The sequence below is a fragment of the Engraulis encrasicolus genome, chromosome 1 (genome assembly GCF_034702125.1).
Source record: "Engraulis encrasicolus isolate BLACKSEA-1 chromosome 1, IST_EnEncr_1.0, whole genome shotgun sequence".
Lineage (NCBI taxonomy): Eukaryota > Metazoa > Chordata > Actinopteri > Clupeiformes > Engraulidae > Engraulis > Engraulis encrasicolus.
In genome coordinates, this window is record NC_085857.1 from 49,896,951 (window position 1) to 49,921,726 (window position 24,776).

At 42.6% G+C, this 24,776-nt stretch overlaps 1 protein-coding gene across 1 annotated transcript in view; it reads right to left on the minus strand.

Moving 5' to 3' along the window:
* The window catches only part of LOC134457976 (deleted in malignant brain tumors 1 protein-like), a 38,355-nt gene extending 19,455 nt beyond the window's left edge, over positions 1-18,900 (minus strand). The window contains exons 1-5 of the mRNA XM_063210032.1: positions 18,588-18,900; positions 5,015-5,323; positions 3,984-4,296; positions 2,308-2,324; positions 260-565 (exon numbers count right to left, since the gene is read on the minus strand). Coding sequence (XP_063066102.1) covers positions 260-565; positions 2,308-2,324; positions 3,984-4,296; positions 5,015-5,323; positions 18,588-18,900 — 1,258 coding nt within the window. The remainder of the gene's footprint in view (positions 1-259; positions 566-2,307; positions 2,325-3,983; positions 4,297-5,014; positions 5,324-18,587) is intronic.
* Between the last annotated feature and the right edge of the window lie 5,876 nt (positions 18,901-24,776).

Sequence of the window (24,776 nt, forward strand, 5' to 3'; positions counted from 1 at the left end):
ACAGGTCAAAACAAGTTGAAATGTGTCATTGGAGTTGAATTAAGATTCCCACTGCTTCTGTGAAAACCCTAATCCTTTTATAACTTCATAGAATGTAAAATATCACAAAATTACAATCGGCATACATTTAGGATTACAGAGGGGGGAGAGAGACAGAGCCTGATATTTAAAATTAAAGGTGGAGAAAATATAATGTGCATAGACAAATGCAATGGTTAAATTAAAATGACTTTGAAATGCAGCAGTAGGACTCACAAACCTGTGCACACTACGCCCGCAGTTTCACACGGTATCTGTTGCCTGATGGCATGGGAGCAGTCAGTGAGGAAGCCTTCGGTTCCTGAGCATGATACATCAGTCATCCTGTCATCAGTGCTTCCTCTGACAGTGCCAAAGTGGGAGCTCTCAGGGGCACAAAGAGCGTCACCGCACCCCAGCTGTCTGCACACCACCGCAGCATCGTTCATGTCCCAGCCATCATCACACACACTGGCCCACTGGTCTACGTGGTAGACCTCCACCCATCCAGAACAGTTGGTGCGGCCGCCAGACAGCCTAACAGGGGCTGGAGTGAGCAAAGAATGGTGGTGAATCAGTACACACACATACGCACACAGCTATAAACAGTGACACAGACACACCCACAATGAAAACATCCCAACAAATGGATAAGAGAACCTTAAACAACAGCACCCAATACACAGCAATTTCCAGAGAGTTAGAATTAACTATGAGAGTGTTAATGTTAACACTATGAAAGTGTTTATATTGTCCCAATCTGTGGAGTGTTGGTAGAACACTCCCCAACGTGTTGATACTGAGAGAGTTGCAGTAACTCCAAGCAGAGTTAGTTATTCCCTCCCTGATAACACCAAATAGAGTTAAATTGCCATTACACACTGTATAGAGTTACAATCTGACAACTGATTGATTATACTCAGGTGAGTCGACGGCCGGCCAGCCTTATAGAGTCGACGGCCGGCCGGCCTTACAACCAGCCAGCAAGCTAGCTAGTAACCAGTGAGCAGTACAATGCAACAGTCCCGGTTTAAATACATGTTCAAGTGAACCATGTGACCCCAGTGATGAGGCATTTGGCAGGTGCATGCAGTCATTCAATCATTGCATGACAGCCCTTAGCACTCAGGTGAGGTCAGGAATTGATTGACAGATTGATTTGGATGGGGTAGAATGACAATTTCAAATAGACTAGTCTACTTCTAAGAGACTGAATCAAGGGGTTACTGTCCCAGGTAGACTTTTTCAAATTATGCTAGCCTATATTTTACACATTAACCCTCTAGGCGCCAGATGTTTTTGCCCAAAACTGATGATGTTGACATGTTATATCGCCGGCTTGCTACCAAAACCGCCTAAGTCCGATTTTGGGGTTTTCGGAAAACAGGGGAAAACTACATTTCCTAGGGGGCGCCAAACACCAGTGGCGGTTCTAGGAAATCTGAGACACTGGGCAAAGTGCAATTGTGAGTCCCCCCTAATAATTTTGGGTCAAAGGGAGGTTTTCGCAGAACTTTATTCCCCTATCACTTCTGCATCATCCTGTCATCCTGTCTGTGTCATTGGGCCATTACAAACAGTACCTGTCTAAGATGTTAATTTATTTTCTTTATTTATTTTGAGTGAAGCTGCAAGTCAAACATGAAACACCTTCTGAGGAAAACAAAACACTTTAAAATAATTTATTTGATGCAGCAAAACAAGAACAATGCACTGCACATTATTTTGATAGTTATACTATTCTTTTTATTTTTATTCCAAACTTTAATCCTGGAAATGGTGAATGATTGAAATATTTTTGTAGACCTTGTAGTCTAGCATGCTGGTAAATCTCATATCTACCAACACATTTTCACATTTTTCTTTTACTTTCTACTTCTTTCAGTCGAGTTAGTTTTCAATGATAACATTATTTACCTTCTCATCCAAAGTAAAGCCCTCTGAGATACTGCCATTGTGCCAGAGCAATTTTCATAATGGTATTACATTCATAGCTCATGTCAGGACAGATCCATCTTGCAGTGCCACACCGAGAAAGCATTGCAGTGGCGTCCAATCTCCATGTTGAGGGTCCATCAGTCATGGAGGAGGATGAAGGGGTGGGGTACTTCTTTGGTCCTTGTACTTCCTCTCGAACTATCTCCTCCTTGTTTATCATCTTTGGTTAACTACTGCTCCTCTCCATGCCCATAGAACTGCCCCACCCTCCAACTTTGCTCATGACTGAGGTAACCTGGTCATAGAAGTGTGGCCCGCCCACTTCAACACCATGACCGTGGCTTTCAGAACATGGTATAGAACCATTGCTGGATTCATTACACATTGAAGTATGACATATCACTGAATGTAAAACAATGTAATGTACAAGTGGCATCAATCCAAAAGTCTTTAATGTCTATATTATGAGACATATGATAAACATATGAAATAAAAGATTGTCAAGGGAAGTTATATGCTGCAGCAGCCTTCTACAAACCTCTAACTACATCAAATAAAGCACCTGGTTCATAATTGCTCAATTTGTTTCGTATAGCCTAATTTTAAGGCTACAACCATTGTGTGATAATAAGATTATCTTAGACACTGATGTCTAAGGATGATGTTTTGACACATGGCCATTGTCTTTGAAGAGAGAGAGGAAAACAAACTCTTAGCAGATGTAAATAAACTGCTTCTTCTTGCCCATGTCAAGTTACTTGCATCAAAAATGGCTAAGTCAAGTTACCCAAGTCATTCACATTGGCAGAACAATTGTGCACAGGGCCCCAGGAGGAATAGATAGGGCTCCCATACCATCTGCCAAGGTCATAATAGGGCCCCTACCCCTGCCACCTGCAGGAGGGCCCTAGGCCTACAGGCAAATGCCCTCCTTGTCCTCCCTATAGCTACGTCCCTGGTCATTCATTTTCTCATAGCCAGTGTGCGACTTTATACATACAGATTTTTGACTCTGGTGACTTTTGTGATTGATCAATAACCCTGGCGGAAAGACAGGGTGATGCAGCTGTGGTAGGGGAGTAAGTTTATGTAAAAATCTCATTTCGACCAAATTCGGAAAATGCGGTTTTGATAGCAAGCCGACGATATGTTACAAACAGACATCCTATCTTTCCAAAACTGTTCAGTTCATTGTGGTGATTGCTGTCATTGTTTTGGTATAACATGGCAAAGTTGTCCCCCAATATCAGTTTTTCATAGGAGCTGTGGAAGTCACACAACAGTGGGTTTTTAAAAAATCGTTGTGACCAAATGAGGCAGAATACCATCCCGGTTTTTGGATATGTTACGAACAGACATCTAATCTTTCCAAAACTGTTGATACTATGGTGGTGAGTTGTGACTTTTTTTTATAACATGGCAAAGATGGCACCAAGTTTCAGTTTTTCCATTTTAAAGACTTCATATCTTATAAACTTCATCGCAGAGGATCAGTCTTTCAACACAACATGCACAGTATGGTTGGGGACATACATTGTCCATATCAAACCTCTGTCTTTAAAACTTCGCTTACCACAGTCCTTAAAAGATGCCCACAAATTCAAAGGTGAGAATTTTTTAAGCAACTTTAAGCCCCCAGAAAACGGTCGTAAATGACAAGAGGATGTGTAAAAATCCACATTTCAAAAGTACATGTTCCAATGTTACCCCTTGAAATTTGTAAGGACCTACTTAAAGTAGTTTTTTAGATATGTCAATCTGAAAGTGGGCTCTCTGAGAACTCTGTTCAAAACGAGTCAGGGGGGTAATGACAAAACTATGAAGAGTTGAGAGCTATAATTTTGCACCTTTCCTATTGAGACATTTGTGAACCTCCTTGATTTTTTCCTGCCAAATCTGAGATGGTCATGCGGGATGATTCGGAGATTTGGCATGGAATGACCCGTAAACAGAGATTCATGAAACATCTTCATGGACCGTGGTGCAGGGATTCATGTATGAAAACCACATCTATAAGAAATGCTTACTTACCAGAACAATTAACTCCTGCATCCTCATTGTGTCCACAGTTATGGTTTCCCCATCCTCTTTGGTTACAGTTCTTCAGTGTAGACTCAGATCCCGTACAGTTCACATCATCCATCCAGATTGTTCCTGATCCCTCTCCAAAGTGAGCCCGTGTCAGAGCTTTAATGGCATCCCCACAGCCCACCTCTCTGCACACCACTGCAGCATCAGTTACATCCCACCCATCATCACACACTGTCCCCCACACTCCTTCATGATATACCTCCACTCTTCCAGAACACGCAGTGGGGCCATTAATCAGTCTCACAGTCCCTAAAAAAACAAAACAAAGGAAGACATAGATGTTGCTGATTGGAATTGCTCTTAAACCATTGAGACTCGAGCCCTGTTATTCATTTGCTGTTACCAGAATGGCAATGACCATGTCACAATGAATTACTATGGCTCTGTGTAATGCCATAGTAGTGTAGTACTATATAGTTGAGGCTTTTCAATGACTATTATAGTGTTCCACTCATGGAATGGTGTGCATTATGGGGCTAGAGAACATTTTGGCTAATCTTAGTATAGTTGGAAGTTTAGAAATCACAATAAAATTAATTAGCAAAACCCAACAATGAAACATTACATTACATTACATTACATTGCATTTGGCAGACGCTTTATAACCAAAGCGACTTTCAGAAGAGGACATAATCAAGCCAACATCACAAGCAAATACAAAGTGCACAGGAGATATACAGAACAACAAGTGCAATTACAAAGAGGGGTTAGTTTTTTTTTTTTATAATAAAGAGGAAATAACGAGAACACACACACACAAACACACACTCACAAACTAAACTAAACTAAACTAAACATCATGTCAGGATTCTGCCCTGGGGCAAGGCCAGTTCAATCATTAGTCTAGTAGATTCTCTCGAAAGAGGAATGTCTTTAGTTGTTTCTTGAAGGCTGCAAGAGAGGTGCTTAGTCTTGCTGCCTCTGGGAGACAGAGTACAAATTATAAAATGGAACTTATGTTTCTTACCTGAACATTTAACTCCAGCATCCTCATGGTGTCCACAGTTATGGCTTCCCCATCCTCTATGGTTACAGTTCTTCAGTGTAGACTCAGATCCCGCACAGTTCACATCATCCATCCAGATTGTTCCTGATCCCTCTCCAAAGTGAGCCCGTGTCAGAGCTTTTGTGGCATTCCCACAGCCCACCTCTCTGCACACCACTGCAGCATCAGTTACATCCCACCCATCATCACACACTGTCCCCCACACTCCTTCATGATATACCTCCACTCTTCCAGAACATCGATTCGCTCCACTCACCAGCCTCACAGTCCCTAAAAAAACAAGAACCCAAAGGAAGACCTAGATCAGGGGTTCCCAACCTTTTCCAACGTGGGGCCCACTCAAAATTGTCACAAATGTTCAGGGCCCACTTCTGACCCAATAAAGAATAAAACTCAAATAAATCAATAGCAACACACACCACAATATGATTATAATTTGTAGAAAATTACTTCAAGGCCCACTTGGAATACCTTCAGGGCCCATCAGTGGGCCCCGGCCCATAGGTTGAAAATCACTGACCTATATGTTGCTGATTGGAATTAGCCTGATTATCATCGATGTTCAACTCATCAACGTTCAAATCTCTTCGAGACTTGGTCTGACCTAGAGCATAACAATTAACATTTCCTAAACGACATGGTTGACCCGCTTCCCTTGGTTTGCTTATGGTTGTTTGCTTACTGACAAAGTGGGAGGAGTTCCCATAACTCAGAAAGTACTTGCATTGCTCTTGACCTGACTAGTTGCAACGCTACTTTGGAATGGCCCTTAAAGGGACAGTTTGGTCAATTTCAACATGCAGTTGTATTGCTCACGCTACCCTTGACTTGTCAGTACCTGGTGATGCCACATTTTTCCGCTCAGCCCTTTCCGAGATATGAGCAATTCTAATGGGGGCAGCGTTTGTTTACATTTTTAAAAAATGAAACATAGGCCAACTCCAAATATTTTCCCAAAAGGTACTGCTGTTTGCTAGTTGTCTGCTGATGTTTTATAACCTTTTGGATGTTTTTGGGAATAAATAAAAATGTTTTTTGAAATGTAAACAAAGAGCTGCCCCCATTACAATGACCAGGATCTCGGAAACGGCTGAAGAAGAAGAAAAAAAATTCTCAGGCACTGACAAGTCCAGGGTAGTGTGAGCATTACAACTGCATGTTGAAATTGACCAAACTGTCCCTTTAACCCACTAAGACACGGGGCCTGTTATTGACTTGCTGTTGCCATAGTGTAGTGTGTAGTGCCATAGTTGAAGCCAATGTTTATTACAGTGATCCACTCGCGGAATGGTGTGCTTCATTGAGGTACTATAAGAACTGGAGAGAGTGAATAAGTTTCACCTTCAGTCATTTCAATGGGAAATGCTAGGCTAGTGAATTCAGCCAAAATTTAACCATTTTTCCAGTTTCCAAAATTGAGTTATTTCCGCCGCCAGTTTACTCAGCCAATTACGTGTCACGTTACTGACTGACTTACGTTTGACTAGAAATGTCACAGCAATAAAGTTTCCCAGCTATCAGCCTGGCTACAACAACTTTTGGGGGACTGTTTTTCATTCACTATCCCAATTGCAAATGAGAAAAAGTCGTAACAATTGAGCTTTTGAAAAAAGATATTGAAATATAATGCTGTTGTCAGTGATATCATCATGACATATTACTTCCTAGTACGAGGCCACAAGCAGTGGCGTAAGCAAGGTCGCATATTGGAACGCACACCTGGTGTTAACATGCTGTGAGAAGAGCTGATACTGACTGATTTGCCACATCAGAGACACTTGTATGTATTCATCTATTAATGTTGTTAGACTTTGTTGTAATTGATGATACATTGATTGATGAAACAGTGTAAAAGTAAATGTTGTAACAATAGCAAAAACGATTTTCTGAACATGTTAGAATGTTGCCTAAATGTTAGCCATACTGTAGGTCAGTTTAGGCTCTGCAGTTAATATTGAATGTCAAGGTCATTAGCTTAGCTTGTTCTTGTTCTATTTTATGAAAGTTAAAGGGACACTGTGCAGGAAATGGTCAAAAAGGCTACTGCAACTATGGTGCTCATTGAAACTGGGCTGCCTATTGCCAAATTTGATGTTTACATGAAAGTTTACTAAGTAATAAACACATATTTTCTAGTATGGTCCAAGCACAGTCATTTTTGCAGCTAAAAATGGCTATTTCTGGAAATTCAAAATGGCGGACCATGGAGAAGATCCCCCTTTTCATGTATGAAAAGTGCAATTTTTCCAGTCATAATGAATACTTTTGATGGTGGTGGTAAGTATTCATGAAAAAGGTGACATTAGTGAATGGGTAGCATGTATTCTGGAAATAAACATTTAAAAATCTCACAGAGTGTCCCTTTAAGTATCTCTTAGCCTACATAGAAACTTGATAAAACCCATTTTTTGTACGTGTGGATCCACAGACTGGAGGCTCAGGGGTAAAACAGGACAGAGACAGTCCTGGAGGAGCATCTCTCCATAATAGATTGTACGTACTGACTGGAATATGGCCATTGCAAGGATCCCCTTGGAAGAGTACTGAAAGACATTCAGCGCCAGTATAGGGTGTTGTGTGTCCATGTCTCTCACTCTTTCTCGTTCTCTCTCACGCTCTCTCTCAGCCTGTGTGTGTGTGCCGACAGAGGAAGCCTTGCACTACTGAGTGAAGACCACAAGAGCTCCACGGACACCAGATGAATGGAGACCATCACAGCATATAGCGTGGGGTGAGAGCCAGCAGTTTTGCCGCCCAGTATTCTCCTTCTCATCAGCCTGATCTCCAAAGCACACGGAAGTGCTTTCTATAGGCTATTACCACAGCACTGTGTTAACTCTATCATTAGAAAATACATACCAAATGCTAATCCTAAACAAAATAATGCTGTAGCAATTTAAGTTGTGCCCTGACCAAAACATTCCCTAACCTTAACCTGTCATTAAAGACATATTTTTGAGAAATACCTTTTCCAGTTGGTTGCTAGGCTATCAAACTCATATAATGAATGAAAGAAAACTAACTGTGCCCAGACCAAAACAATCCCTAACCCTAACCTGTCAGTAAGAAATGTTTTTTTTAGACAAAATATTTGAAATGAGAAAAATCCTGAGAAAGCACAAGACTGTGGAAATAGCCTATAGGCCTAGAAAGCACTTCAAACAATTCCGTGTCCACACTGTAAAAAATGCCTGTTGAAATTACGGCAAAAAACTGTCAAATTGCAACAGTCAGTGACCGTAAAATGTAAAACAGTTTATCTCTGTACTAAATATGGCAAGCCACTATTTAGTCAAAAAGCGCTACATAACTTTATTTTTGACAGGTGTCATATGTAGAAAATACTGGACTGTTCTCTGTAAACGGAGATATTGGAAAATACCGTTAAGTGAGATGAAGTAGTCAAGAAACGGTACATAACTTTATTTTTCACTGGTGTCAATATGTAGAAAATACTGAACTGTTCACTGAAAAGAAAATATTGGAAAATACAGTTAAGTGAAGATGAAGTAGTCAAGAAACGGTACATGACTTTATTTTTCACTGGTGTACACATATGTACACAGCAAATTTACCAGAGTTCGATTGATCAGAGTTAGACTGGTGTTCAGCCAAAATATGAACATCAAGAGTTGCAGCAACACAAAATGTTATTTGACTCCTCTGGATCAGAGTTGTTCAGCTAAGAGAGCTAGAGAGTTAATGTTTAACTCCCTTGAGAGTTATGAAAAACATGCCTCCCCAATTTTCAAATGTTTTGGCAACATGAGCAGCCATTTTTGTTGAGTCCCCTATAAGTGAACCAAACTCAATCATCTGTTAGTGAACCAAATTGTGAACCAACAGACAAAGAACTCTGTTCTGCTTTTCTTCACATTGTGTATACTACAAAAAGTAGGTGCTCTTTCTGGTCGTGTTAGGCTTTTTGTCCTCTTTTAGTCCAATAGATCTCTTGTGATTGCACTTGTTCCAGGTGTAACTTGTCAAACAACTGATAGGCTGGTTGTAACAGGCAGAGTTTGATGTCAACACGCTATTTGATTAGTAGCCATCAATGAGTATTAACTTAGAGTACAACCCTCTGCATGTGTTGTAATTCATCCTGTGAAAAATTCTCCACCGCAATATTTTTTTCCCTTATTGGACTTTGAGGCTTTGCCATCAGAGTTTTCGATTGAGAGGCAAATTGACACGGTAAACCTCTTCAAAATTCAGAATATCTTTTTTTGCATTCCTCCTACCCAACAGAAAGCAATGGAGGTTATAATGAATTGAATATTAATTACTCCACAGAAAACATATTGCCTGTCTGCTTGGCTCCAGGTGCCTCCACATTGTAGATTTGACAACAATGAAGCTGGCAACTGAATAAACTGTGCAACAGTTAAGGACTGCAAATGGCAACAGTTTGCACATTTTGCAGTAATTCACTGTAACTTATTATTTCTCCGGTAACAGCCTACAGTTTAGCCTCATTTAATGTGTAAAATATACCTGTAGGCTAGTATAATCTGAAAAAGTCTACCTGGGACAGTAATCCCTTGAGCTCTTAGAAGTAGCCCAGTCTATTTGAAACTGTCATTCTACCCCATCCGAATCAATCTATCAATCAATTCCTGACCTCACCTGAGTGCTAAGGGCTGTCATGCAATGATTAACTTACTGCCTGCACCTGCCAAATGCTTCATCACTCGGGTCACATGGTTCACTTGAACATGTATTTAAACAGGCACTGTTGCATTGTACTGCTCACTGGTTGCTAGCTAGCTAGCTGGCTGGCTGGCTGTAAGGCCGGCTGGCCGGCTGCTGGCCTGCCCTCACCTGGCCGGCCCGGCTAGCAGGTCACGTTGTAAGGGTGGCTGCATGGTGGCTTGCTAACTAGCTTGTTTGTTAGCTTGCTTGCCCCGCTAGCTTTGGCCTTCATTTTCCTTAAGGTTATTTTCAGGCCTTTTTTAAATAAAGAATGGATTTGCATACCCTTCATTGATGATACTAGACTGGTCCACCTGCCTGTGTGTGTGTGTGTGTGTGTGAGTGTGTGTGAGTGTGTGTGTGTGTGTGTGTGTGTGTGTGTGTGTGTGTGTGTGTGTGAAGGTACCTGCAGCAACTGCATCCAAGTGGAGGTAGACAACAAAGACTGCTGAAAAATAAACAAATAGGCAGAATGGATAGAGAGAGAGAGACAGACAGAGAGACAGACAGACAAACACTGTTTTTGTATTACATCGTTTCATGGGACAACATTAATGAAATGTCATTGACACAATGAACAGTAGTCTGTAACAAGTTTCAGAGGCAGAGAACCAAAGTGCAGGTAAGGAGGGATGCAGACAGCCTTTAGGATCAGGGTGGATTTTAATTAACTCAAATAGAATGCAAAAGAACCAAGCACACAGAAGAGCAATACAAAACAAAAACCTATATTAACCAGGCACGTGTGCTCAGATACAGCAGGGGAGGCAGTGCCTCACCAGCCCCATCCAGACATCATGAGAATGATGAGATGCAGTAAATGTGAATAATAGTAACAATAATAACTATTGTTTTTGAGTATCTGTACCATAACTTCCAATTGTGCAGTATTTAAACAGTTTCAATAATTTTCAATCATTTTCGTGGCCAAAATCGTAATATTTGCCCATTTCATGTCAAACTGCTCCGAATACGCTGAACTTGGGGCAGCTCCAAGCCTTGCCTCACCCTGGATTGCGCAATCCCTTGTTAACAAGCTTGAGCACATGCACCATTTTGCTCGTTCTGTGTATGCAACCTCGTAATATTGTATTAAACGTTTTTATACACTTAATAGAAATATGTATGGTGTGCCCTCATTTTCCTGATATTTTTTTTTACTATTTTCTATGTGTGATTATCATTTCTTTTCTATGAACGCAGTTGGATTTCCAAGGGGAAAAAAGATGTGATAAAGAATGGACGACCGACAGAACTTAAGGGTTTGCTGCAGGTGACCAGTCAGAAGATTAAAAACGACCCGATCATTTCAAAGTGAGTGGTACAACAGAAAAGATTGGCTATGTGGATGCCCTACAAGAAACCGCCTTTTTTGTTACACGTGTCTCTTGTTTGCAACCGGCGAGAATGTGTGGAAGACCATTAGCATGGGATTTTGTGTGTTAAAAAATGTACCTAGGAGCCTCACGAAACACAAATCCTCTGCTACTCATATTCAATGCCAAATTGCTTTGAAGACGTTCGGGGCGTCTCGGATAGATGTGGCTTTGGATGAACAGCACCGGCTAAAGTAACGTTAGCATGCACAACGCCAAAGTGAAGGAGAACCGTGAGATCTTAAAACGTCTCATTCAAGCAACCTGCTTCCTAGCCAAACTGGAAGAGTTCGCGTTTTGCGGTGGTGATGAGAGTACACACTCTGTCGAGCTGATGAATGAGATCTCCGCCATTCTGCATGTTGCAAACAGGCATTGGCATTGAGAAGGACAGGCATCTGAGGCTAAGAAAAGACAAGGATTTCTAGGCTATGGCAAAGTCACGGTCACGGATGTTTTCATCCAGAAAGAGCGATGCATGGACCTGATGTACAAGTAAAGGTGTTTCCTATGTGTGTAAGGCCTGTGTTTGTGAGACCCGTGGGGAGAGAGAGAATCCGCCGTGATTCTGTCCGGTTTGTTCGCCGTGGTGCTCAGTGGTTTATGTGAGACCAGTGTTTTGAATCGTGTGTGTGTGTGTGTGTGTGTGTGTGTGTGTGTGTGTGTGTGTGTGTGTGTGTGTGTGTGTGTTTGAGCATCCGCCGTGATGCTGTTTGTCCACCTTGGTGCTGTGTGGTTTATGTGAGACCACAGTTTGAATCCTGTGTGTGTGTGTGTGTGTGTGTGTGTGTGTGTGTGTGTGTGTGTGTGTGTGTGTGTGTGTGTGTGTGTGTGTGTGTGTTTGTTTGAGTATCCGCCATGATGCTCTCCGGTTTGTCCGCCTTGCTTGGTGCTGTGTGGTTTATGTGAGACCACTTTTTGAATCCTGTGTGTGTGTGTGTGCGTGCGTGCGTGTGTGTGTTTGTGTGTGAGACAGAGAGAGAGAGAGAGATCTAATAGCATTTTCTCTACAGAAAGGCAGTATGTTTTAATATCGTTGGCTTGCTACCGAAACCGCCTAAGGAGATTTTTGCAGAACTTTACTCCCCTACCACTTTTGCATCATCCTGTCATCCTGTCTGTGTCATTGGTCCATTACAAACAGTACCTGTCTAAGATGTTAATTTATTTTCTTTATTTATTTTGAGTGAAGATGCAAGTCAAACATGAACATGAAAACTAAACACTTTAAAATGAATTATTTGATGCAGCACAACAAGAACAATTATTTTGATAGTTATACTATTCTTTTTATTTTTATTCCAAACTTTAATCCTGGAAATGGTGAATGACTGAAATATTTTTGTAGATCTTGTAATGGTCTAGCATGCTGGTAAATCTCATATCTATCAACATATTTTCTCGGTTTTATTTTACTTTCTACTACTGTCAGTCATGGTAGTTTTCATTGTTAACATTATTTACATCACATCCAAAGTAAAGCACTCTGAGACATTGTCATTGTGCCAGAGCAATTGTCATAATGGTAATACATTCATTGCTCATGCCAGGACAGATCTGGCTTGCAGTGAAACACAGAGTAAGCATTGTAGTGGCGACCAATCTCCACTGTGGACCGACTGAGAACCGTGCCGGTGCCTGTTCCTAATCCCGTACCTAATCTCGAACTGGCCGTCGTGCTCACACCATAGATTTTAGCGTTTGTGAACTGGAAAGTTGGTTCGCAATGCGAACCGCAAATTACTAGGTTTTTCTCTGCGAACCGTGACGACAGCGTGACCGTCAGCAGGTTCATCCAGGTAACGCAGTCACGTGCGGGAAAAGTTCAGAGCCCGGTATTAACACGGGCCGTTCGCAGATAAGCACTGTAGAGCTGAACGTAACTGGTGCGGGCACCGGCTCCAGCTCCGTTCTGGTCGGCCTGAAAAAGTCCTACTAGTTTTGTTATTATTATTTTTTTTAAATAGCTCTTTCAAAATGTGTCTTATATGTATATACATCCAAAAATCATATTTTCCCCTTTAAACAGCAATATCCTTTTAAGCTCCTATTGAGAATCCTCAAAGGTGCCTCTGTTTGCTATCACATCAATTCAAACACTGCATGGAAATGGCTGAGTGAAATCCACAGTACTTACATGCAACCGCAGTAGCCACACTCTTCATCCCCGCTATTGGACATTTGACCCTCTCCATTACCTTGGAATCCAGTCACCTTCAGACCAGCTAAGAGGGACAGCTTGCCACCTCCAGACAAGCTGGTGTCAACTGCTGACAGTTAGAGGATGGCGGAACGATATAGTCTTGTGCTCCCCCAGGTCCTGATACCTGTGTTTGTGTCGAGTGCTGACACCAGGTGTGTTGTACATGCCGATATGTGGCTTTCCTTGTTTACATGGCCATAGTGTACTCTGTGTAAGCTTTGGTGGTTTGTTCGTTTTGGATGCATGTACGCACTTCTGAATAAGAGAGTGCATTTGCATGGCACTATTACTTTGTTTCCTTGTTTTTTTTGTGACTGTGCCCCATGGCATAAATAGGGCCACTTTGACCTGTGTCCCCTCTGCCCGGTCCCTCTGAACCTGGGCCACCTTCTGACCTGTGCAACCCTGGACCTGGCCCCTCTGGCCATGTGCAGTGTTGGTTCTGTGCAACCTTGGGAGAGAGAGAGAGAGAGAGAGAGAGAGAGAGAGAGAGAGAGAGAGAGAGAGAGAGAGAGAGAGAGAGAGAGAGGAGAGAGAGAGAGAGAGAGAGAGAGAGAGAGAGAGAGAGAGAGAGAGAGAGACTGTGGAGTGTTGGCACCAGTGCTTTGCATGCTGTGATGTGGCTTCCCTTCATTTTGGAGGAGCACACGCAACAAACACTTCCAAATAAGAGAGTGCATTTGCATGTGGCTTTACTTTGTTTCCTTGTTTTGTGTGACTGTGCCCGCATGGCATTAAAAGCCCCCCTCTTGGGCAACACAGGCTTTGTCACAGTGTGAATTTATGCAAAGAATGTAATTTTTTCATGGCTGACCTAAGGCTACTACTTTTTTACAATAAGATGACTGGTTTACAGTAAGTGTGTAGACTTCAAGATCTGCCACTCAAACTCCTTTTCCAGAATATTTGGATCTTGTTCTCCTTGCTTGACTGTCTATTTTATCAAGGTAAAAGTTTAAAAAGTGTGTGTGTGTGTGTGTGTGTGTGTCTGAGAGAGAGAGAGAGAGAGAGAGAGAGAGAGAGAGAGAGAGAGAGAGAGAGAGAGAGAGAGAGAGAGAGACTGTGGAGGCACCAGATGTGTTTTACTTGCTGTGATGTGGGTTTCCTTGTTCCTCTTGATGACAGTGTCGGCTACTCTTTGGTGTGGGCAGTAGGCAAGCCTAGACGGATTATTAATTTTTGGAGGAACGCACACATCAAACACTTCTAAACAAGTGAGTTTGCATCTGGTTTTCCTTGTTTTCGCTCTTTTCTCTTTGATCCATACCCGTGCTACGAAATATGTCTCCAGGGCTGGACAGGGGCCAGATAAAGAGTGCAGGCCCTTTTTGAGTGAAAAGGAGTGCAGGCCTCCCCCCCTACCTCTGTCTCTACCTACATTGAGGGTGGGCCAATGGCCAAAAAAAAAAAAAACAGCCCGTGAGAGCTGCCAGACCACTGGAAAATAACCTTTATGCCGGATGACCAGTTCAGCCCTGATCTGTCTCAGTCAGTCTTGTTTGTGTGTGTGTGTGTGTGTGTGTGTGTGTGTGTGTGTGTGTGTGTGTGTGTGTGTGTGTGTGTGTGTGTGCGCGTGTGTGTGTGTGTGTAGGTCATCAGTTGGCATCCCTTTGCCCAAAACTCACACGGCCAGATGCAAATCTGCTTTTCCAGTGAACACAGATAAAAATATACAAGTACACAATAGACCCGTTCAGAGTCGACGTCATCATGAATGCATGCGCATCGTGGACTCAAACACACCAGAGATATTGGGTCTTTCTCAAATGCAAGGCCAGTGTCCTTCCAAGTGTATCAGCCTAATTAGGCACGCCCAGTGATTGGATACCCTTTATTAGTCATACCCAGTGATTGGATATTCTGTAGAGTTCACCAAAAAGTATCCAATCACTGGGCGTGACTAATTAGGCTGATACACTTGGAAGGACACTGGCCTTGCATTTGAGAAAGACCCATTGTAAGACTCCACTTTTCTGGGTGGTACTGCACTCTAGGGGGAGTGCAGACTTCATTCAGAAAGAACGGGCAGCTGCGCTCAGAGGCGTATCTCGACAGTGGCCACTAGGAGATTCTGTATGTAATACTGGGTGACAGTGCAGACACTAAAGAGAGAAAAACTGCCGTTCTGAAGCGTGTACGTTGATAAAAAATAGATTCCGAAAAGTACACTTGTTATGCTATTTTGAGAGGGAAGAGGCTGTTCCAGAAGCATATGAGATGTTTGTTGTTACAAGACATTAAACTACTGACTGGACTGATGACATCGCCAGGAATACCCATGTCCGTGGTGCCCACTGCATATCTGAGGTTAGCGTGAACATCCGTTATCTTATTTCGGAAACACCTGTCGAGTCTCTGTACAAGTGAATGGAGCATGGGCGGTTTTGAGGCGGCGGTGCGCACGCAGCCAAAGTACGCCATACCTGTTTACAACCTCTAAAGGGGTCTATACACAAACATAATTTCCTGAGAATTTGGAAACACACACACACACACACACACACACACACACACACACACACACACACACACACACACACACACACACACACACACACACACACATTTATATCTTTGTGGGGTCCTTGTCGGGCCCTGCCTATCTTTGTGGGGGCCTTCCGTTCATATTATCCCTAGCAATAGCTAAAGAATGCTAAACTGTGCCCAAACCAAAACAATCCCTAACACCTAACCAGGGGTGGATTTCTCGAATCCGACCAAAATTAGCCTTCGGACCAAGTAAGTACGAACGAAGTCCGACACAACAACTAACCAACAACTATGATTTCTCGAAAGCCTCAAACCAACAAAGTCCGATGTAGGTACGAAGTAAGTCCGATGAAATTCCAACCAAGTAAGTTCAGACGCACGATGAAGTTTTGTCTCGCCTCAGCTCGGGTGCATTTTGTTGCAAAGCAGTGACGCTGTACCACACAGTGCCTGTCAAATTCAGGCTATACATCTATCAAAGTCCACAAATCTTTGTCAACACAATCATGTCCCCGACTTCACCCCTCTTCAACTGCAGTTACCAAATGCGACATTACAATCCACCATGTATTATTTTTACTTAGGTTTTGCATATAATGTTTAATATTGTAGGCTATAGCCTACCACTAATATGGAAGCACGGTTGGTGGGTGAGTGGTTCGAATGTTGGCATTCCATACACGTTTGCCGTTTCCTTATCGGAGGCGTGAGTTCAATCCCCGGCTATATAATAACCACCCATCACATCTTTTTTCCAGAACGGCAAGCGAAGTCATTCTCACGCTCATGGGCAACGCAACACTTTCAACAGGTCATGGCCAGGCAGATTGCAGTTAAATGCTGCTTGAAATGATAACTGAAATTACGCTTGAGAATTAATAAAACATATCAGAATGTTTATTTAATTTTCCAGTCTGCACGCGTCTTTACGCGCAATGTAAGCGGGTGGAACTGCCATTATTGCCGTTGTACATAAAGACGCGCAGGAAGGGACCTATGGAAGGGGCCGTTAATGTCTGTAAACATGGCACATTCAAAGTCCTTCAACGTCGGAAAATACCTGTTAACACAATCATATCCCCAAAATCCACCCCATTAAATGCAATAACCAAATGTCGGTCTACACATCACCATCAATGAAGAGCAATGGGCGGTGAATGGTAAGCGCGAAGGCATTTTCAGTGTGACACGATTTCGATTCCCTCAGTAAGATAGGCCTACATTAAACGCAGGTGCCTATTCCTCTGCGCAACTGTTTATCCAACCTCAACTTCGTGCGCCATGGCGCTATTTGGAGTGTGCTCACTGCTGAAACAACATTTGCTTTAACAGTAGCCTATTGGCCGGCTGCTTGTGACAGACTTGTATTACAATAGTAGAATTGAAATGAAACGAAGAATATGAATGCTATGACATAAGACCTAGTAACGCTGTCCTATTCTTGTCATCACGCCCGCCTTTCCGAGTGCCTTTCCATTACGCACTATTTCAACATACTAGGGCAGTTGCATAATGTCCATTTTTGAACTTGTTGTAGCCTACGATGTAGTTTGGAGTTCTTGTGGACTAAGGCATAGCCTACAATGCAAGGAATAGGCCTACAAGAAGGATCACCGCACACTGGTGCCTTTTAAAAATAACAGTGAATAGCGCATTTCGCAATGGCAACTTATAGGCCACATGTGTTTCCATGTAGCCTATGCTTGTTGGAGTTTAATCAAAATGTGCTATTGGCTTTGTTATGTGTGGAGATATGTGAGCAATTAAATAATCTGCATTCATGCGAGATGCTGCTTTTGGTGTGGGTTCAAATCCCGATGGTAATCAAACGGTTCTTTTTTGGCGCAGCTTTGATTGATCGGAGCCCGTGAAGCACGATAGTGGAACATATAATTTCCTACTATATTTGGACAATATTTTTATCCCCTATTTGAATATTGTGTTGGTGGGTTTTTTTTTTCAGCCCTGTTCGTAACATGACTAGACATTTGGTGTAGTATGGGTCGGAGGCTTGTGCACTTGGTGGCAGTAATCGATCGATGTTGCTTGAACTCTGCCTGAACCCGCCCCAAACCACGAGCAAGAGTGACGTGCTTCCCAAAACAAAGGTGAACTAGCTAACCATGCTAGTCGTTCCAATTCCGACAGTAGTACTAACGAACAGCCCCTACTTCGTTTTGCAGGAACACCTGCGTCGTTCGCACCAACATCGGACGAACGACTAACTACATTACTTGTAAACATTGGTACTTTGTAAGTCTTAACGAAGTGTTCCAGAAACAGTTTTGTCGCAGCTGGGTCGTTAGTTGCTACCTTAGTTAGCAACGAAGGTTTCGAGAACGGTAGCCCTGGCAGTGAGGAAGATGTTTTTACACTTTTACTTTTACCAGTAACAACAAAAATATCCCAGAAAAAGGGGTCAAAACATTAAAATGTGTCTCGCGACGAGACCTTGGACCTCGCAGAACTCGCAGATGCATGAATACAGTGTTGGTTTGTGGCCACTCCCATGCGACTTTTGACGAGCGCAGTTGCAGAAGTCTAATCGGACCTTAACTCACAAAAACAAAAAACAACAATAATACTCACTGGGAGTTGTTGCAGCCTGAGTTGTTGACGTCACAACTATATGTGGATAGTTATAGAAATAATACCAAATACAAATATAATGAAATACGTTGGTACTTGCAATGCCAATCTGAATATTATATATATATATAATATATAGAGAGGAGGTTTAGACACCAAGATTAAGACTAGTACAGTATTTTACCCGTCACGCGAAGTTCAACCCCTGGACTTTGAACCCACGTCTGCCCCTTAGTCTCCACTCTACAGTAGTACGCTCTGCTGTCTGATGTGTTCAGCGCGCTGATGTTCAAGGCGCATGTCTGGGTGCCATCCCGGCAGTCCACACTGACTCTGCCCACGTAGAGAGGGTCAAGGGCAAGGTCAGGCCAGGGCTTCAATGGAACGAGAGTCCAGAATGCTTTCTTGAATACCAGGTGACTGGGGAAGGTGTAGGAGCAGAACAGATGAGCTGTTGATCCCACTGTTGCGTTGACATATGTAGCTGCATAGGTCATGTTCCACTGACCATGCACTCCTGAAATATACGCACACACACGTGCGCCCGCGCGCACACACACACACGTGTACACACACACACACACACACACACACACACACACACACACACACACACACACACACACACACACACACACACACACACACACACACACACACACACGTGTACACACACACGTACAGGTGACACAGTTATCACCACTGAAGCGTTGACAAATGTGACTGCATAGGTGAGGTAACACATGCACGGGCACGCACTAACACACACACGCACGCACACAAGCACACACACACAAAGGGGACACAGTAGATCCCATTGAAGCGGTGACAGATGTGGACTAGGTAAACTAGAACAGTGCTTCCCAAACTTTTTCTGCTGGAACCAAATTTTGGACCCCAGAATATCCCACACACACACACACACACCCTCCCCCCGTATTCCAAACACTTTTTTTTTTTGCTGTTGTTGCTAAATAAGTCACAGGAAAAAATATATCTTGGATAACATCATTGTTATCCATACAAATTAATTGAGTTGCTAACAGATTTGTGAAATGATGTAAGCTGTTAACCCTATCGGGCCGGATGCATCATATATGATGCATCAAATTCAAAGCCCTCTCCACGCTGACAGTAGAAGCGGTTTCCCTGACCGACGCTGAGATATCGTCAAATTGCAAAAGGTTTGTGTACAAATTTCCGAAATATAACTCTACATCCTTTAATTTGAACACTTGCTTTGTGCAATTAATCAAGGAAGAGTTTATATATTTACACCGTGTTGCATAGAGATCGTGCTAAAACTGATGAAACATATAAGCACCATCCGGCGGTGGCAGGAAGTCAGCCATCAATGCATTTGCTCCATAGGGAAACTTACAAAGCATACCACGACGATCGTTTAACAAAACACACAAGTTGTTTTACTTCAAGACAAAGATATTGCCTTAAGAAACAGGTTTTACTTGCAATTTTGAAAATGTAATGCAAAATGTTGAAATTATGATCTCGTAAAAAATGCATTGAAGTGAATGGAGAAATGGTCCAATTGTAGTAATTGACCCATATATTCAAATTACACATCAAAAATGAATAATGATCTATATTACACTCATAAATAGGTTGTTAAGCATTCGATCAGCTATGTTTTTACATAGATTTTTAAAAATTACCCAACCAGGCTGTGGGAAATGTAAAATATGGTCCTGCTAAAACAAGGATAGGCTTAAAAAATGGCAGGATCTCACTAAATATTTAAAGATAATCCTCAAATTAAATTGTCTGTGTTAAATTAAAAAAAAGTTGTAAATGCATTAAAAGTCATTTTTCAATGGTCATGAAATTGGAATTTTCATTCATTAAAAGCCTAATGCATCATATATGATATTATCTCTCATTGCTTTCATGGTTCAGGTTTCACAGGGTTAACCTTTGTATTTGGAGCGTATTATGCAGTTACTTTTCTCTGCAAACCTCTGTCACTCCACTAGGGGTCCCCACCCAAGTTTGTGAGGCATTGGACTCACAGAGAACCCCTTCAGCACAGTTATGGACAATGAATAAAATTGTCCACTTTTCAACTGATGTTTTAATTATAATGTAAGCCTTTATGTTTTCCTTTTCTTCTGCACATGTGAAGTTACTGTCATTTCTTTGCGAGCTAACCTACAAGGCAACGGTTGTATGTGACAAAAAAAAGACTTTTACTCGTGAAACACACACAAATGTGTAGATAGGCAAAATAACCCTCCTCCACACTAACACACACGCTTTGACTCCACTGCTGCCCAGTTTTATATATGGTTACCGGTATGCACACAGACTCATAACAACCCACCCACACACCAACACACCTTCTCTCTGGTGTTTTTCTCTGAAGTTCTTTGAAAACAGGAAATGAGGCCTTGCTCTCACTAAGCCCTTGTTTGATCATTTGTGCATTTATGTCCTTGTTAAATCATATTACAGTACATTGCATTACACTCATTGCAGATACTACCTTCATTTAAAAGCAACTCATGTATAGGTATGTAGATAGAGGGTTTTTTCATAGTGAAGCCGACAGGGGGGATAATTGTCCTAGGGCCAAGAAGAGAGGGGGGCGTAAAAAACTGAGTGGGGGGCCCCTTTCAGATGACTTTGTCCAGGGCCCAGACAAAGCTGTCAGCATCCCTGCCTGGTTATAGTCACTGGAACTAACTGTATGCAGGGATAGATCTGCCTTGAGGGCACTTCAGCCATGGATGGGGGTGTACTACCACCAGCACCAGGGCTGACTTGGAACAAGTTCAGAGGAGTAGGAGCTAGACAGACACACAGACACATGCACAGACACAGTGGGTGACCCGATGGGCCAGGTGCAGGACAATGAGAGCAAATCCATTTGTCTGATGAAGACCTGAAGGTCCAAACATTGCGCTCTATTACTGTAAATAGTTCACAGTAGACAAGCAGTGTCGCGGACTTTATTTCTTTTTCACTCTGACTTTGGACAACTAATCAGGCCAGGCATCTTCAGACAAGACCGGTCAACCAGACATTGAGAGAGACAAAGAAGCCTGTGACAAAATTTGTAACTAACTATGTGCTGTTCTGGCCGTACAACCCAGATGGAATACTTGAATCTGAATCGGAAAGGTCGCGGTAGTGGTATGAGGACTGATAACAGTACATTGTACTGGTACACAGTACAGAAAATCATTGTACACAGTACACAAAATCATCAACAGTCAATCGGGCAAATGCCCTGTAGGCCCCTATGGCCAATCCAGCCATGACCAGCACTATTGGTAGTCCTCCTTGTCCCAAGATCAAACAAACCCTTACCATTACGCCATGACAAAGATAGAGGCGGGGGGGTGGGGGTGGGGGGGGGGGGGGGGGGGGGGGGGGGGGGGACTACGCCATGGCAAGGAGAAGGAGGTGTGTGTGGGGGGTGGGGGGCAAACAACCATACCTGTCATGATGTCCAAGAGGAGAAATACAGATATGACTGCTAGACAGACACACACACACATGCACAGACATAAGAGATAGAGAGAGAGAGAGAGAGAGAGAGAGAGAGAGATTCAGATTATCCTTCACATCTCACATACTCCAAGTGTCTTCTTTAGCCAAGCAAAGCTATAGTGTGTGTGAAGTTAAAGTATTTCCAACACTGTGGAAAGTCCAAGTATACTCAACAATGGAGTAAAAAATGACTGAAACACTCTACAGGTGGCCAGTGGGATTCCAACTGTACAGTAATAATCATACAATATTGAGTAGGATTATCTCTGAAAATGCCCCACTGACATAAATGTAAAATTAACACATATTTTTAAACAGGGTGAAACGTTATCTGAAACGCATTTAATTTAAACTCGTTGAGAGTATTAACCATATTAACAAAGAGATGATTTTGTGTCATTAAGCCACACTCACCCATTCTTTCATTATTACTTACACACAAGTCGTGCTCCAAAACATCTCTCAGCACATGGATGACAAAATGTGTGGTCGCTCATGGTAGTCTGTAAATCGCCAATATCCACTGGGGCGTCACCACAGGCGCACGCCGCAGCAGGCAAAGCTCCCGATCACACTGATGAGTGGCAGAGGTGACAGTGGTGGCTATTTCTTTTCTGTTTCCCTTCGCTCCGTCTGTATCTCTCTCTCTATTACTTCTTTCTTGCACAGTGATTATTTCACTCCTCGCCTCTTTCTCTCCTTCTCTTCCTCTTTCACCTCCTTCCCCTCTCTTTTCTATCACTCATACTTTCTCACCACCCCCCGCTCTCTCTCTCGCCCACGACTGGTGGTACAATTTGCATGAATACTTTGACCAACAACATCACCATTCACCAATGCCTTCTAAATCACCACCACCGGCCTCTGCCGTGGTTCAAACGGCGAAGGCACCATACTGTTATGCCGGGGACCCGGGTTCGAATCCAGCCTGAGGTCATCTTCTGAACCTCCCCCCATCTCTCTCTCTCTCTCCCACCTGTTTGCTCTCACACTCTGTACTGTCGGAATAAGCAAGTTTATTTTTCTAGTTTTTAGTTTCAAGTAAAAAAAAAAACTTTTCAATCTTAATTTAAGTGAAAATAGTCAAAGTTATTCAGACTGGTTTTAAGACATTTGTCCAGTTTACGTCAATATTATAATAATAAGCTTGCTAAGAGTTCATTTTTTGCAGAGTACCGTCTCTCTTTCTCTCTGATGGACTGAGGTCATGCACAAGGATGATGCATGACAAAGTGAGGACGATGATGACTATGATAGCCATAGTCATTAGGCTGAATCAAACCCTGAGACAATGATTTAGGCAAAATGTCATCAACTTTGATTAACATGTACAATACCAGGTCCACGTCAGCCTGGTTGAGCCTATCAGGAACGTACATGACACAGAGGCCAACTAGCAGAGTGTAGCTGGAACATGCTTTGCCTCCCATACCCGAACCGATGAATTGACAAGAAGTTGACGACCTTGAGACCCCCGAGGGGGCAGACTGCGCAGGAACACCTCGGTTACACTCTGGCACCATGACCCGGATGAGAGTGAGATGTGGGTGGGGGGGTTGGTGTAACGGAGGCCAACTAGCAGAGTGTGGCGTGAAACGTTAGTAAACCTCCCTCCCAAAGCCTCATACAGTAGCGCTGAGCTATCGGTCTGGACAGGACTGGTCATGATATCAATATTGCTGTCAAAAAATATAAAATTTCATACTGTCGATTTAAAACAATGCTTCTGTAATTTGCTGCCAAATGGTAGGCTACACTAATACATTCCCCTCCACTTGAGCCATTGCAAGCACAGAGCACCACTGTGTGTTTCTCTATGGCCCTCCACTCACACTGCTGAAGGGAGGGAAGATTGTGAATTGTTTAGCACAATTATTTGCTTATGCAGATGTCATATGCACAACACTATGTTTACAGATTCCAATTCCTAAATGTACAAAAAGAAAAGGGCTTGCTCACCTATAGGGCATCAAATTAACTACAACCGGCCCTGCACATGATGATGAGGATGATACATGACCAAGCAATGATGATGATGATGATGATAATGATGATAATGATATGATGATAAAGATGATGATGAGGAAGAGGATGATGATGATTATGATGAGGAAGAGGAGGAGGATGATGATGATGATGATGATGATGATGATGATGATGATGATGTTAGCCATATTCATTTCTAAATTTCATTCCTCTCCATCGGTTAGATAACTGCAGTAGGCGCTGGACATGGTATGGCACTAACTGCAGTAGGCACTGGACATGGTATGGCACTAACTGCAGTAGGCGATGAGGATGATGATGCTAGCCATAGTCATCACTAAGCTGCATTCCTCTTCATCGGTTAGATAACTACAGTAAGCACTCGTTAAACTATGGACATGGTATGAATATTAAATACCTTATTGGCACTCGTGCCACCACGGACAACCTCTTGTCCCCAAAGCTGCCGAAGACACTAGTGGGGGTCGTGTCACTGGTGACAGTGGCCGTCTTCAACCAATGCTCACAAGCAGAAGAGATCATTTCAAATGTGCATTAGTGTTGGCCCACAAAAAAGACTTTAACACGTACTAACATGATGACTTGCAAACAAAATATGAGAGCGCACCTACTCTTGGGTCAGTAGTGATTTATATATAGGCCTACAGTACAATACAGTACAGTATATGTGCAGGCACATTTTTCTGTCATGGATTATACTGCACAATATAGTTTAATAATGCTATGTACGTACTGTACATGTCAAATGCGCTAGTGCTACCTTACTGGAAAACCAGATAGGCCTACATTAAAATGGAAATTGTAATTCCCCATATTCCTGCAAGTCTAATTCTCCTTCTAATTTGAAAATACCCCA